General features: G+C 32.7%; 1 protein-coding gene across 5 annotated transcripts in view; it reads right to left on the bottom strand.

Moving 5' to 3' along the window:
- LOC127834658 (uncharacterized) overlaps positions 1 to 17,407 on the bottom strand; it is a 47,525-nt gene that overhangs the window by 15,212 nt on the left and 14,906 nt on the right. For 3 of the 5 annotated variants that reach the window (XR_008028040.1, XM_052360681.1, XM_052360680.1), the window contains exons 3-19: positions 13,951 to 14,084; positions 13,596 to 13,739; positions 12,957 to 13,006; positions 12,296 to 12,409; positions 12,072 to 12,182; positions 11,885 to 11,919; positions 11,506 to 11,600; positions 11,201 to 11,359; positions 10,576 to 10,619; positions 10,328 to 10,353; positions 9,362 to 9,480; positions 9,030 to 9,239; positions 6,795 to 6,850; positions 6,512 to 6,628; positions 6,240 to 6,277; positions 5,555 to 5,640; positions 5,031 to 5,192 (exon numbers count right to left, since the gene is read on the bottom strand). Coding sequence is in view for 2 of the 5 variants with exons in the window: in XM_052360681.1 (XP_052216641.1) it covers positions 5,031 to 5,192; positions 5,555 to 5,640; positions 6,240 to 6,277; positions 6,512 to 6,628; positions 6,795 to 6,850; positions 9,030 to 9,239; positions 9,362 to 9,480; positions 10,328 to 10,353; positions 10,576 to 10,619; positions 11,201 to 11,359; positions 11,506 to 11,600; positions 11,885 to 11,919; positions 12,072 to 12,182; positions 12,296 to 12,409; positions 12,957 to 13,006; positions 13,596 to 13,739; positions 13,951 to 14,084 (1,700 nt within the window). In the remaining 3 variants the exon portion in view is untranslated. Of the gene's footprint in view, positions 1 to 5,030; positions 5,193 to 5,554; positions 5,641 to 6,239; positions 6,278 to 6,511; positions 6,629 to 6,794; positions 6,851 to 9,029; positions 9,240 to 9,361; positions 9,481 to 10,327; positions 10,354 to 10,575; positions 10,620 to 11,200; positions 11,360 to 11,505; positions 11,601 to 11,884; positions 11,920 to 12,071; positions 12,183 to 12,295; positions 12,410 to 12,956; positions 13,007 to 13,595; positions 13,740 to 13,950; positions 14,085 to 17,407 lie in introns of those variants that run through there. The other 2 variants (XR_008028039.1, XR_008028038.1) reach the window with 1 other exon arrangement.

Consider the following 17,407-nt stretch of genomic DNA (forward strand, 5'->3'; position numbering starts at 1 on the left):
GCGGTTTCATTATATAGGTTTTGCAAAGAGTCCAAACGTGTTCCCCCGCTGATTATCCTTGCTGCTTCCTGTTGAATCTTATCAAGTTCTATTTCATCCTATGTATTAATGTTATCTCAGACTATATCAGCGTATTCCAAAATTGGTCTAATAAATGTTGTGCATATCAATAGAAGGGACTTTCTATCGAGCGTAAACTTAAACGTTCGCATTAGGTTGAGTCTTTGCCATGCTTTCTTCTTGATTGATTCAATATGGTCATGCCAGGAACATGTATCAGAAAAAGTTAAGCCTAGATGCTTGTGAGACGAAACCTCGGTAATTTGGCAGTCGTTGAGAAAAAGAGGGTGATTGATTGGGCGGTTGATTTTTCTAGATATAACTAAGGATTCGGTTTTAGATGGATTGAAGTAACCAACCACTTATCAGCCCAAGAATGAAATTTTGCAAGATCAGAATTAAGATGATAAGCCGCTTCAACAGGGTTGTCGACGATGATATATAGCGTGGTGTCGTCTGCAAATAGGCGAATTGGACAGTGAATATCTCGTACAATGTCATTTATATATATAAGAAAGAGGAGGGGCCCTAGTATAAACCCTTAAGGGACACATCGTTTATGGGTAATGGGTCAGATTGGCAACCAGATATTACAACACACTGGGTCCTCTCATGTAGGTAGTCTATTAACCAAGATAGAAGATTGCCCGAGATACCACTTAGTCGGAGCTTGTGGATACGTCCTTTATGCCATACTCTGAGAAAGGCCTTGGAAATGTCGCAAAAAACGGCTCGAACCTGTTTACCTTTGTCAAAATCTTTACAAAAGGAGTGATATACAGAGACTAATTGGTTGACAGTGGAATCTTTTGGAATGAAGCCTGATTGAAATGGGGTTATAAATTCAATAGCCGTTAAATGGTTAAACATATATTTGTGGAGAATTATCTCGAGACATTTACTTAAAACACTTAAGAGGGAGATCGGTGTATAATTTTCAACAACGTGAGGATCAGACTTTTTGTGAAGTGCACAAACAATTGCTTCTTTATAGCTCCGTGGGACCCTACCATTACTTATAGAAAAATTAAAAAGATTTTGAAGTGGACCTGCAATCTCAGATGCAATTTGCTTTAGAATTTATTTGGTCTGGACCTAATGCCTTTTCAGTTTTCATAACTTTTATGGAATCCAAGACATCTTGACGTGAAATAATGAGGTCTTCAAAGACGGTGAGAAATATGGCTCTTGGGAATGTTGGTTGTGCATATGCGTACTGGGTGTAGTTAAAGTAGATTGAAATTGCAAGATTTAAGTAAGAATATTTGCTTTCTCAAGGGGTGACTCATATATGGTACCATTATGAATTAAGGGAGGCAAGACGTTATGTGATGTGTTTTTATTTGTGATTAAAAAAAAAATAATTTTGCAGAAGTTGGATGATGAGTGTTGATTTTCACGTATTAGTTTAGCAAGATTTTCAAAGTGAACTTTTTTTCGCTGATCTGACAAGATTATTAACAATATTGCGTTGTTGGCGGAAGATGTTCCAGTGTCGGTCTAAATTGGTAGCCTTGGCTTTTTTGTATGCTCGTTTGCGGCGTCGAATTTCCTTGCAAATATTATTATGAAGCCATTGAGGGTCAGCTGTTCTTATTGTAACTATTTTTTGTGGAATTGTAGTTTCGCAGAAACTGATAAGTTTACGTGTGAAATTTGAAGTATATATTTCAATATTATTATCACAGCAACTGTTCCAATCGAAGTTCTGCACACGTTGTCTTAGATTAGTGTAGTCCCCATCTTTATATCGCCATATTTTACATTTAAAATTAGAACCAGCTGTTCTATTGAAGTTTATGAAGCAGTAGACCGGAAAATGAAATCAAAGTTGCTGGTTAAGAAAAGGTTCTCCAACATCACTTTTCGGCACTTTCAATGAAGATGTTATTATAAAAGGTCAAGAATTGAATTCGAGGTTTTAGTAAAATGAGTAGGTTCTTTAATAAACTGTGTGAGGTTATACTGTAAAAGAAGGGAGTAAATTTTGATCCTGCACTGTGGTTTATTCATGTCGAGATTAAAATCACCTGTGATAACAATGTTTTCAATACCGGTGTCAACGTCTAGTGAAATCGAATCGTTTATGCATTCTAGTAGATAAGGACAAGAGTTTGGTGGTCTGTAGAAAGAACCAGATAAAAGACGCCTTCCTTTGATACGTAGTTCGACCCATAGAAATTCTAGATCGTTAATTTGTAGATCAGGTCGCTCAATGGCAAAGATATCAGATTTTATGTATACTAGAATACCTCCATGGGGATCGTTTCTTTTATCCCGTCTGAACGGTTTATGATGAAAAGGGAAAAGTAAGTCGGCAGTGTCAATTGTTGAGCTGAGCCAAGTTTCAGTTAAGACTATACTATCAAAATTGTTAAGATCAGCATACAGAATATCTTTCTTGGAGAGGAAGCTCTGAACATTGTAATGAACAATTTTTCGATTATGTGCAAATGCATCATTTATTGAAGATGAGAAAGATGTACTCAAAGATGAGGAGGACATACCAAGGGAGCTGTCGGGACCCGGATTTGGATGGACATCGCCTCCTCTAAGTAGAAGAATTGCCAGCCAGCAAACTAACGCGAACATATTCATTTGTTGAAGCCCTTTACTTTTCATTGTAAGAGAGAAGAACAATCCTATCCTAATCATGTACACTCCTATGACAGTGTACATCATGTAATGCCCGAGTGCAAGAAATAATTGGATGAGGAAAAGCTATCATGCGCCCGGCCCGCAAGAAGTGGAAGATTGGGTGGAGTAATATTGAAAAAAGAAGAATAACAAAATAAACAAAAAGTTTGGTCATGTTGATGTTTTAAAGAGATGTTAAAACCTCATTTGAAATTTATATTTGGGCTTTATAATTGATACAAGAAGTGAAGCTAATATTGGATGATCGCGTAGTAACAAAAAAGTACAATAATCTACGCAACTTGGGCAAACCGAAAAAAATGACAAGCTTTTTACAAAGCTTGAAGTATATATGCTAATGCGGCGTGTTAACGGAATAGTCTGTGTTTGTACAATGCGCATGATTTACGCAAGCTGAAAGAATACATGTGCACTAACGGTGTGTCGATAGATGGTAGATTACAATTTAGGCACAAGTTAGGAGTGAGTGATCGTGTTAATTGTATTATCTTAATAAAAGTTTACAAATAATTCCAGGTGAAATGGATTTTGAAAAGTGCATCTTATTGGGAGATTTTTAATGAAATGTGTGTAGTTGCATTAACAAAATAAAAAAGAAATGGATGTGTGTGTTCACCAAAGTGTTAATATTCATTATTGAGCTTGTGGATTAATTAATTCGTGGATATATAACCAGCTGATGTGGGCTTTATTGCACACCACAGCTGAAAGCAGCATTTGGACAGATATTTACAAGAATTTAGTCTAGTAAGATCTTACAAATCATAGTAGAAAGTAGATGTTTGCTATTTGATATGTTAGATAACTGCTTGATTAATTGACTTAGTATATGGACTTACATTCAGTCAATATGACAACACAATAGGTCTAAACAAAAAAGTGTACAAGCACGATAAGCTATCTAGCAGCTGAGCTTCTAAATATATGAGTGCTAGTGAGTACACACAAAATTTAGTTGCTGTACAATCAAACATAAATCATCTAACAACTGAAGTTCAAATATATAAGTGTGGAGATTTCACAAGTAATAAATAATTATGTTGATGTACAAATAGAAAGTTGATCATCCAGTAAGTGAGGTTAAACTTTTTAAGTGCTAGAGAGTACACATACATAACATATTGTCAGGTGACCTATAAAACATATCCATTTATCATATAGTTACACCTTTAATATTTGTTAAGTAAGTTAACACCTATCTTATGTTTAACTATGAGTGAAAGAAAATACACAATCAATACACACATGCATAACATATTATTAAGTGACTTGTACATCATTATCATTTATTGAATATCATATATTCCAATTATGTGTGCTAAAAAGTAGTATCTAAATCATTAACCAGTATTATGTTTAAAAACAAGTGCTTGGGATTACAAAATCAATACACACATGCATAACATATTGTCCAGTGACTTATTCAACATTACCATTTGTCATATACGCCATGAAAATTAATCATATAATATACATACTATGTACAAAATTACCATTTGTTATCAACACCTTATTACCATCATTTACCTAACACAACTTTAATCTGCACACTTTTTATACACCATATTTTATACACCATAGCCATAGATTATTTATAACATCTGTTATGTGCACCATACACAATTACATTTATTATCTAAAAACCTTAGGCTTATAGAAGCAAGATATATATTTAGGGATGGTAACTCAATAGATTTGATGAATATTTTATTTTTAATTTATGCACATTTTTAATGTTATTATTTAAGTATCAGTACCTATTTTCTGTTTTGTGTTGTTGTTTATTCATTGTATGCAGTGAAATAGCTGGATGACTCACTTTTGCCATAATCTTGTAATGTTACAAGAGAATGGAAGTGGATCAATGCTTTTTAAGATAGAAGAACAGTAATATCAAACAATCTTAGAAATGGAAAGCGAAAGCATCCAATTTTATTTGAATTAATATTAAGCGACATGGTAAATCGATATAATGTCATTTAGGACAGTGAATAAATTTTTGAATGTAAAAGTTTTAACTTAATACTCAAAGCCTTTGATTCTAATGTGATAATGTAAAATATGCTGTACAAGAAGTATGTTGTACAGCAGCAAAACCTAGTTTAGATATAAGGTCTGAGAAGTATATTTCGTATCGACACGATAAGGTCAAATACCTCTCGAAACCAGCGAACGGTATATTGTAAGGTATTGAGACTATTATTCCATATCTCTTATAATATAACACATTGATTAAAACAAGTACATCGTGTTATAAGAGATTTGATTTGCTTTTGGACATGCCTGGTTTATTTAGGATCAAGCAGACTTACCCAGAAGAATTCGACATTTGTACACATAGCATACGAGGGCCTGCACTGTTGGCTTTCACATGAACTTTCCGAAACTGGCAACAACTATTTATTCCGATGATATTATCCGCATCCATTTTTACGTCGATTAAAGCTGAATTGTAAGCCAGCTCCATGGTCATACTTAAACAAATCATACATAAACAAGTTCAGTAACGTAAACATTTGCGTGTTGAGTATGTTTCAACAAATTATTCATTACAGAATTAATTCATAAAAATAATTAATTGTCAAATGTTCTGTTTAATGGTATATGAACGGTCATCGGTTACATTACACGGATTCTTAATGACCCAACTCGGTTTGATACATGACAGTTAATGTGAATGAGTTCACAAAAGAGTCATCCAACCAATATTATTAGGGAATTATTTGCCAAATTAACAGTGTGTTTTTTGAATGTGAGATGACCGTTGAACCTAGATATTCTGCTTACAGTTGCATGATGTTTCGCTGAAACCAAATGCCTGACATAGTTCACCTACCTATTTGCGCCACATACTTCAACTGGGAAGGAACATGTTTCGCCGACTTGGCAGCTAAAGTTTAAAGTATTCTTCCCAAGGAATTGCTGAATTGAATGTTAAGGCCACTTTAAAATAATGATATAGTGATGCATTGAAAGTAATATATATATTCAGGATATCGACGGAATAACCTATATATATAAAACTAAATATAAAACTACGTTTCACGCAAATAACGTTTATCAACACAATTCGATTGGTATTTAAGTAGAAGCACTCATTTTTAATTTAAATTGGTTATAAAAACATGCATACAGTGTTCTGCATGTAATAAGCGCATAATATGTGTTTCGAACACACGCCTATAAGATATCGTGCACTCTGTCTACACTTGACTACCGCTATCGATATTGCGAACACAAATAACGGTAAATCATGTGCATGGCAGTCATAACGACTGTAATTATACCATGTTTTTCCGTGTTCGCGGAAAGTGTTCGCAAAACAGTTGTTTTTATTTTAACGATATTAATAGCACCTAGCGTTCAGAAAAATACATGCATACTTTATATATTAAGAGCCAAAGTGGTGATAAATGCAAAACAAACGCCCTTACTTAAGAAATTCCTATATAAAACACAATATTTTTAGATTTCTACAAAACGGTTTGTCTTAAGTGTTAGCAAAAAAGATGAAAACTTACCTTTACACATGTATTGTTATTGGTACCCGCACTAGAAACTAAGACATACAAAACTGTTTTAACTGATGGCATACTATTATTTGAGAAAATGTATTACATAAATACGTCTGTTTCAATGTCCATTATGATACAAAGGCTATATTTAAACACTGAACATTATTTTGATTTTTCATCTGAATGAGAGACAAACATGGTTGTATTTAAATATTTTTTTTCAAGGAAACCCTATTGTGTCTTTCTTTACAAAATGACAATATAGAAGCTGTACATACTTTCACACTTTGTTCCAGAGTATCCCTTTCTACAATAGCAAACCGGTTTATCCGCTTCGTGTCCGTCACAAAATCCTCCATGCAGGCATTGTAATTTCTGGCAACCAATACCACGTGCTTAAAATAATAAGTTTAACTTTGCATTTTGACTATTACTTGTATTAACCATTTCTTGAAGAGAATTGATTAAATATCTTGTTACAAATACCAAGTCGTTAATAGATACACCGGATTATTGTGAATTCATATATTCAACATATTTGATAAAGAAATCTCGCTTTACCGCGAATATCATTTGAGACCTTGAAACATCGCTTTTCACCCTCGATCTGTGGTAATCTAAATATGAAAACACAATTGTGTGTTTACAAACATGTAATTGTTTGTTAAAAAGGTATTCAGGTAAAATAAGCTAAAATCATTTATGTTTTAATGGAGATTTCCCGCTATTGTAATATGTGCAGTGCTAAGATTTTGAAGATCAGATCAAAATAATACATTAAGAAAAATAGGTTTTTTCGCAAACAATTTGACTTTTTTTATTAAGAACAAGTTATCTCGCCCTTTATGTTTTTGTCAATAATTAAAAAAACAACACACAAGCTGTCATGAAAATGCGTTAATTTGTACAAATGCAGTCAAACTGAACTAAATAAAAACGTTTAGGATCATAATTTTATTCCTTTTCATCATGTTGTTTTACTTTAAAATCTTTGAATGTGAAAATGAAATTTTGATAATAGTTGTATATGTACTAATGAAGATAATGTTTCTTTTTTTTCAGTGTTCATAATAAATCTTAATTGAGGGAAATGTACGTCTTTGCTTAATAAACTAACATTTATATTGAAGTAAGAAAACGACCATTCTAATTTAAGTTCAAACATACAAAACATTATATTGATCGAAAAAAAACGTTGCCTATTCAAATAATAAAGTAATGATTAAATATTGAAATACTGTGTTTGCAACAAAGTTGTGTCCGTTGCACGTTTAACAAATCGAAAGACGGTTAAAACCTTAAATTTAAAAGAACGCAAAATACAGTGAACCAATACACATTAGTTATAATAATTTATAATATAATTACAAAAATCATTATTTGCAATTTCAACATTAAACAAAATATAAGTTGAGATATAAATATAGGAGCACACGATCCTTTTACATACATGTTAAACTTTTTCATCGTTTTAAATTGGTAACTAAGGGGCCTTGCAATAACAATTGGGTAGGCTACAAGTTATTTAACTGTACGCGAGATGTGCAGAATATTTTATAAATGAAATAAATAATTTCTGTATAATAACAGACATACAGAAATGGTCCTTATGACATATGTACAGCTTTTGACCTTACATAACGGAGTTGTAACGTTACTTTAAAGGGGCCTTTTCACAGATTTTGACATGCATTGAATTATGTCATTAAATGCTTTATATTAATAAATTTAAACATTTGATCTAAAAAGCTCCAGTAAAAAAAAAAGAATACAAATTAAAAAAGTAAAAAAAATGTAATCCACAACTGGTCTTGAAACACTGACCCCTGGAGTGCTCCATGTAACAGTCTTCCGCTTAGACCACTAGACAATCCGTGCGTATGCTATGAAGCAGTGTATTTTTTACTTTATATAAGCAATCATCTTAGTAACACAAACTATAACGACAACAACAGAACTTTTCATATTATGCAATCGTTTCGCGTTGCAACGCTTTATAATTTTCAGGTTTTCAAATCGTCAAAAGATTATTTTAATACTCGCAGAGAAATCTCAGAAGCTATTTCTAAATATGACGAAAATTTCACATACAAGACCAGATAGTTGGGTTCACATGCTACAGTGACAACATATGTTAAAAGCATGCTAACTTTTGGAATAATGTATGTGTTTAAATAAAACATATGTTAGATAGGTTTTGCTTATTCTTGTAACCCGTAAACCACTGACGACCTGACGCCACTTCCGTAGCTTGATCCTAATACAAGAGGTGAGGTAGAATAACTTAACTTCATAAACAAGTGTATTGACATTATAATAAATTTAACCAGATATTGTGTTGGGGATTAGCTTTTTGTGCTACGAAAAGTAAAGCTTGCCACTTTATTATACTTTCGTTGCAATTAAATAAAATGTGAAGTTGTTTTAGTGATACTTGCATGCATTATTTACACAAACCATATAACATTAAGACAAACTCACAATAACGAGAATAATCTGCCAGACTCAAGCTTTCGAAACAAATAACAAACCTGTCGATCCTGATGTGAGATAATTTAATTCCATGTACAGGGAGATGGGTTAGAATAAAATGTTTCAAACCTCATAACTGGCACTTACTTTCAATGCATAAGATAGACACATTTTAACTGCTATTAAAATCAACCTGGAGCTTCACTTATTTAAACTGAATGACCTATGTTTGTCAATACCGCAACATTAATATATTATACCTCGAAATTGAGAGTTCTTAAAGTGGTTTACTCAAATGTCTACACAAAGAGGAATAATACTAACGACAATAAAACATAAGCATTTTCTTCCTTGCTCGAACTTAATGTCAGGCAAATTTTCTTTTCCTCAGTTATGTAAGATGTTGGAACAAAAACAACGTCGAATGTGCAGCTTTTATTAGCCGTTTTGTCGTCCTCGCATAATTCACAGCTCGAGTATATGACGTGTTCAAATGGAATAATAGGTACATCTGTTGACAAAGACGCTGATATGCTGCAAGAACGAGAGTAGAGGATTATCAATAAACCGTTTCATAGTAAAGCTACTAGCATACAAGTCAAACTGTGACTGTACTAATACATTAGTCTATTCTTTGCTTTACAATATAACCATACCACTTAGTTTCATTTCCATGCCCTGGTTTTGCTGTATATGATACGCGACACTGTTCGCCAGTAACACATTCAACAACGGAATCACTTTGAAGACTTGGTGATACGAAATGTGGTTTATCCTACAATAGAACTTCACTATGTAAAAAGTCGAATTATTTTTAAATAGTCGAAATTACGACTGTGGAAAGGTCACGGGTTTAAAACGAATGTTATAATTAGTCAATTTAAGGTCACTAATGTGCGGTGCGATGTTACTTTAGCACAATGCAATAAATCAAACAAACGCTGCTCGACTGCGCTTTGAATATGGTCATCTCAAGATTTGAGGACACACAATAACGATGGGAACCTGCATTGTGAATTGCTTGTCCTCGCATCTCAATTTGTTTTGTTCGTATCGTCTTTCCGCGATATTTATGCTTATCTAGATGAGGACAATTTGAAACAAACGACTTGCAATATCCGAATGTTGTCAAATGTGCAAATGCGTTTTCAGCCTCATAACATGCACACAATGTGCTTATAAGAAATATTTTTAAGGGGTTAACGTTGTATTTGAGCCTTTCCTCGCATTATAATGATCTCCTAGTCAGCCAGCAAACGTTACCGGTCAAAGTTGTTTTGGCTGATAAGATAGTAACTGAAATGCGTGGAGGACGTCAGCAATATCTACTATTACTTACGTATACCACAGCAAATACATGTTTCCATCTATAAAAGGTTTGTCCTATGTTATAACAATAAACAAAATGCGGTGTTTGAGTTACGCCATATGACAAATTCGAGATATCCAGGTATTAATATTAATCATACACTGGTTTAAAGTGACGTTTCACAGAAGCCCTTAAAATACAATATTAAAAAAAATACATAAGGGGCCAAACACTGTTGAGTATCGCAAACTATAAACTGTATTTTTAAGTTCACTGATATTGAATCGATTAACAAATCGTAACAAAGTCATACCTTCGCTACGTAGACATCATTCGTATCTGTAAGAGAAGTTCGTACATATTTATATTACGTAAAAATGATTCTATGATAAATATGTGTTAATATGATTTAACGTATAAAGTTTGTTTCACATATCTGAAAGTATCGCTATAAATATTAAACGGTTTTACAAAAAAAATGCATTTGAATTATTTTGGAAATGTTCAAAATAAGACGCGATTTATGATGGGAAAACAACAATTACAAAAAATGACGTATACCTTGCGTCACATTGACATAAAAACAAACTTCGTCTTTGTTAGTTCTGTAATAATAAGTGAGCAAATAACTCAATTATATGAGAATAAGTATAATATTGGAAACACGTATTTCATATGTCAATCAACATAAATATGGAGAATTATTATTCATAATTTGTTGTGTATGTAAACAACAAATATTTGATATATAAACGACACGGTTTACGAATTTTAACCTTATATCAAATTTTAAGCAATATTTCTTAAAACCTCATATATCTCTATATGCCATGACGAATTGTATATTTATAGCGAACAGTCGTACGTTGAAATCTCAATCTTACCTCTATCGCTTTTTGCTTTTTTTTTTCAAACGATCATCCACTGAACAGTATACTGTGTGTGTGTATGTTTTACATAACCATTAATAAAACGTATTGTACATAAATACGAATAATACATTCAGAATCTGATAGATGAACCGAATTCGGCATTCAAAAAGTACGCAATAGCAAATCATAGCTTGATGTTGACAATTTACCAATCAGTTATTTGAGTTATGGTATTCTTTGCGAATAAGGCGTTCGCATCTTTTATTTAAAGTGAATTTTACGTAATTTTATCTCATAGAAAAGCAATGTCTTACCGATCATTATCAAATGTCTGCAAACACACCGTGTGTTTAACAGCAAGCTTGGATACCATACCAATTTTGACCTGATATATTCCACGCATTGAGTCTGTTTCAAAGATTTCCACATTCGCATCGATGCCTTTGCTCGTATACCCAAGCGCAACTTGCGGTCTGCAAAAAAATAAAGCAGTCATGTATACACAAAGTACATGTATAGATCATCAAAACATTATTATTTTACAATGATCCCAGATAACTGTGTTTACATTAAGATTTATGTCAACGAATACCGATATGGCTATGGAATACAATATAACCTTGAACTGTAGATTACAAATGCATACACTTCACACTCTTTTCCGGCGATGCAAGATATGTTTCTTACAATACCGGATGTTCTGTCGATTGCAGGCTAAAACAAAAATATTGACAGAGCTGACAAATATGATAAAATTATAGACACAATCACGTGTGTTTTATGCATCCATTGTAAGAGGGATGAGAATATAGGTTTGAAGTAGTTTAATCTTTCAAGTTCAAAAACGGATATCAATTGGTTTTTTTCTCAAGGAAACATGGCAAGTTTTATTGTCAAGATTACAATAAGTCTATTAGCTTTACATATAGGAAAATACGTTTTGATAATATTTAGCGTGTTCCGTTAAACGTATGATCATATCATAAAATACAGCTTACCCAAGTGTTCTCGTGTAACGTGTTAGCTACTATATCTGAAAATGCCGGTCCGAAGGTAAATACAAACTGTTACCACATTGCAATGAGTCGATAGTTTGAATCTAATAGTTTGAATGTCATTTCAATATCGGCTAGTGGGAATATTTTAACACGGTGGCAAGGAACCTATCATGCGTCAACGACGTACCGTTTGAGCAGATTTGTCCGTGATAACCTGGCTTGCAAACGCAAGTGGTAACGCTATTATTTACAAAACAGTGTCCTCCATTTTGGCAGGTATTTGTATTATGACAGGGCCCTGCAATGTCAAAGCACATAGCATTAATGCAACGAGATTATAGCACGTCTTTACATTCAACGCACCCAGTTTTAAACAATAAATCTAATAAACATCACATGACGATAACTGACCTCTTTCACATGAAGGTCCGGTATAGTTTGTTCCACACATACACTTATGGTTATTTTCTGCACGTGCAAAACAAACTCCTTCATTTTGACAGATGTCGGGTGACTCACAGGGACCTTTAAACAATGAAAATACACCGCAATATTTGATTGACTTAGTTTGAAAACCACAATAACTACACAAAATATAGAGTCGTGCCTATGGTTATGATTATGGGATATAATAGCTATGTTGGGTATATCAAACATGAATACAATTTGTGTATACATGTTTTTTGAAAAACAAAAGATTATTGTTAAAATAACTGCATCATATTTCTCCAAAGAAACATTTTGCAATTATTTTTTTCTAACCGCAAAGTTTTTTTTTAATTTAACTTTATTTATAATGTTTAATTTAATAGCGCAATGGTACAATTAAGTTAATACAAGATGCATTTTTATTTGTTCTTACTTACACGATTTTAAATTATAAGCATAATATGGTGCAGATTAAGTTTAACCTTATTCATGTCGGTATACGTGACAAAAAGCGTATATATGCAAAGTATTAATATTTTATTTATTCGGAATTGATGCGTAATATGACTGTTAAATGTCAACCCTTTAGGATTAATTTACAAGGGGTGAAAATAAAGTGATGTGTATTCAAGATTCACAGTACCTTTTACATTACCACCGGTGACAAGGAATGTATAGATCCGCTCGTCTTCGCTATGGAATCAGAATGTTCATGAAACAAAAAATGGCCCAACAGTATAATAACCGCAAATTCGAGCAATCACTTGTAGCTATACATATTCCGAACACAGTGTAGAGGTATGAAAACGATGAGAATGATTTTTTGTCGATCGAAAACGTTTTACCCTGGTGGCATAAATCACGAATTATGTTACAATTCAGGATATACACTACTCCAACCAACAAAACAACATACGTGTATATCGGTTAACCTGAATATGATCAATGCAAAAATTATGTCAGGATCGACACATTTTGTTAATAGAAAGCGACAGACAGTAAAGGAAAGATTATTTTGATTGATACTGCAATTATGTATTGATTTCATTTGACTACGTACTAATCATGAAAATGCAACAGTACCACTTTCTTTTAAAATCGAAGAGTTTTGATATTTATTTGAATGTAAAAAGTTGATCGAAGGAAGTACCAACATCTCTACAAACCCAATTAAGAAACTCACAAACTTACTCCAGCATAGCCATTAAAAAATAATACATCATGTTAGCTTTTTTTACGGATATGGTTTCATACCCTTAATTTAATAGAGCAATTCAAATACCCATATTTAAGTACGACCACTTCGCTTCCTGTTTCCAGAAATTCTACAACAATCTCTGTCATGCAAACGGCGTTACCATCAAAATCGGTTGTATCGACAGGCTGCAAAAGGTGTATGAATGATGAAGTGGGTATGAGCTTCTCGCTGCAAAATATTGAATTAAACTAACAACAAAATTAAAAAAAAAAACACAATCTACTTTAACTAATAAAATTTATGTATCCCACATATTTATTACTAATATTACATTCTTGCGCACAACTGGAGTATTCATCAAAAGTGTTGTTATATATAAAGCATTATCACAAATCCATCTGCATATAAACTATTACTTATTCAGCTAACATGCATTTACCAAAAGCTGTTGTTTGGTGTTGTGAATAATAGGATTGTGTGTGTCTTGTTTACAACGACTGGAAACCTGCTTCTTGTCAGTGGTGTGGGTGGCACAAAAGATTGTCGTTTTGCTTCTTCTCTCTTTTTCTTGGTCTTTTAAAGGAAAACACCACACACTTAATACAGCAAAATAGCATATAGTTATTTACTTCAAAACATCCTTTATATATTCCCTATATATATATATATAGAGAGAGAGAGAGATAGATATAGATATATATATATATATATATATATATATATATATATATATATATGTGTATGGGTATGGAGGGAGAGAGAGAGAGCCGCTGCATTCGTTTATCCCGTATGAATCTTTAAAAAATAAAAATAAAAATAAAAATAGCATTGTTCCTCAACAGGAAAAGTAGCGCCATTTAATGTAATTTAATAACGCTGTTTTTTTCTCTTTCTTCTTTAATTCTGCAACAGATTTTTAAGCAGCAATACTTTATTACACAAAATGAAAGCATATATTATACATTTTAAAGGCAAAACTTGATAACCGTTGTAACATGTCAAGGCCAGTCCAGTCGCTCACGTCGTCGCAGTGTGTCAACACGTGTAAAGAATTGAATGATGTTTTTATTAGAATTTGGAATATATACTGCGCGTTTGGTTTACTGTGGTGGTTGTTCGTAGATATTGAAGTTCTGCACGTTAAGTACAGCTCAAAAAAACATGTCATTTATTGGATTTTGGCCAGGAAACTGTGCTTGTGAAACTGCCGGGTGGGTGGAGAGAGAAATGTTCATTTGGGAAGTGTTGACAGAAGTGCATGAAACAGATGGAGTTGCAGTAGAACATGTTGCCAAAAGGTTTGAACATCTTTTTTTTGTTTGTTCGGAAATTTCACTGTAATTGGTTATTGACTGTACGTTTTTGTGTCCGGTTATTTGCATTATTTCGGTGGGTGCGATATTGGAATCCCTTAGTTTTTTTAACAAGGTGTTTTCTAGCAGAATGATTACTTATGTTTGTTTTTTTTAAACCGGCCTCGATTGCCAGAGTTTTCAACATCTTTGCAATTTTTTTCACTAAGTTTCTGCCGTGATTAAACAGTGATTAAAAATAATTTTCCTTGTGTTTTTTTTATAGATTTTTCTGCTTTGCTTTCAGGCAGTCACGTTTGAGGGAAAATCTGGACCACTGCTCCGGAAGATAGAGTATGAGTACTTTGCTCTTTGAAGTATTCATCATCATCATTCTTGCGAATGAATAGCAGATATGTGGCAAGATATTCATCTAGATGGTCGACGGATGAATTGTGGATTGCCTTCGTGTCGCCTTTCTTGACAAAATATTTTTGAAATCGACTGACATCTGCCAGTGTTTTCCGGATAGTGTTTTTGTTATCTTCGGCTTCAATTAATTTTTGTACATCTTCGGTTGTTTTTTCTATGGCGTCTGATATGTTTTCACTGTTCTAAGTGTTTGATTTTATTTGAATAAGGGATTCTAAATAACTTTTATTTAAATTGAAATTTGCATTCGTAATTTCATCAAATGGTTCATTAAACACACTCGGATTTATTCCAAACTCTTCTGGCAAAGTCTTCTTCAGACATAACAACTTCCTCCATTAAACCGTCCCAAACAATGTCAATCTTGCCTCCATCCACAAAGTCTGACATGGTAATGTTTATTTATTGTATTTATATATGTTTTTTATGTTTAAATCCTTATTTTCAAAAGAAATTAGCTTTTAACGAGCCTTATCAAACACAATTCATGTGGCGAAATTGGCAAACTGTAGAAGACGACAAATAAAACCTTAATAATAATTTTTGATTTAAAATTATTTCATTATTTAATGCATATTACATTGGGTTTTATTGTGAAGTGTGTTACTTTTTTATTTTTTACTATTTTTACTGCTTTTTTATTGTTTGTTTTATGTGTTTGGTCTGTTTATATTAAGTGCAGAACTTTTGACATAACCTTTGACTTTTGATGTTTGCATATCAAGGCGTGTAAAAAAAGTAGTCCGTTTGTTACATGACGTCATCAGCATGTACTTATTCATTCTTAATATTTGTAAAATACCTTTTTCTGTTTTTGTTGTTGTTTGTGGATTAAATGTAATACATATTGGTATCAAATTGTTTGTTTTGATAAATCTGATTCAGTTTTACAATAAAACAAAACATTGTACTTAAGTGTTTGTAGCCTCCACACATGACTGATATAAGAACTTCCTGTTGACCGTGATATAAAAAAAGATATCAGGCAACAGGATATCAAGCAGATATCAATGTGGTGGTATGATATATCTATATCTAAATCTATCTATCTATCTATCTATCTATCTATCTATCTATCTATCTATCTATCTATCTATCTATCTATCTATCTATCTATATATCTATCTATCTATCTATCTATCTATCTATCTATCTATCTATCTATCTATCTATCTATCTATCTATCTATCTATCTATCTATCTATCTATCTATCTATCTATCTATCTATCTATCTATCTATCTATCTATCTATCTATCTATCTATCTACCTACCTACCTACCTACCTACCTACCTACCTACCTACCTACCTACCTACCTACCTACCTACCTACCTACCTACCTACCTACCTACCTACCTACCTACCTACCTACCTACCTACCTACCTACCTTCCTACCTACCTACCTACCTACCTACCTACCTACCTACCTACCTACCTACCTATCTATCTATCTATCTATCTATCTATCTATCTATCTATCTATCTCTCTCTCTCTCTCTCTCTCTCTCTCTCTATATATATATATATATATATATATTATATATATATATATATAATATAAAATGACATAAATACAAAAATACTTTTAGTGAATGACCAAGAAATCCGAAAAATTATTTTTTTATGTTTTTTCTATTTAGTTACTCAGAAATCGCAAATGTGATTAAAGTCTCTATAACGCTCAAAATCATCGAAAAAGTTCGTAAAGTATTTCGTAAAATAAAGTTATCATCCAAATAATCAGTGTTCCTTATAGCAATAGCCACAATTTCAACGCTAGATGTTGAATGATTACGTAGATTTGTGTTGATACAAAATGCTTGTTTTTATTTATTTGTGACCACAATAAATTCCATGTTAATTTCCTGCGAATATATCTATTGATACGACACACGAACACTAAAATGGTACCATGTTAAAACCATAATAAAAACGAGCATTTTGTATCCACAAACATCTATTTTACCAGACCACATCTGGCGTTGAAATTTCGACAATGGCCATAAGTAACAATGAGTTTTAATTGTTTAGCTTTATTTTACGAAATATTGTACGAAATTTTCGGTGATTTTGAGCAGTTATGTTACTTTAAGTTGTTTGGCATGTCGATATACATATTTAATAACATTTTAAACTTTTCTTCTACTTCAGCCGAAAACTATGTTAATTT

The sequence above is a fragment of the Dreissena polymorpha genome, chromosome 6 (assembly GCF_020536995.1).
Source record: "Dreissena polymorpha isolate Duluth1 chromosome 6, UMN_Dpol_1.0, whole genome shotgun sequence".
Taxonomy (NCBI): Eukaryota; Metazoa; Mollusca; class Bivalvia; order Myida; family Dreissenidae; genus Dreissena; species Dreissena polymorpha.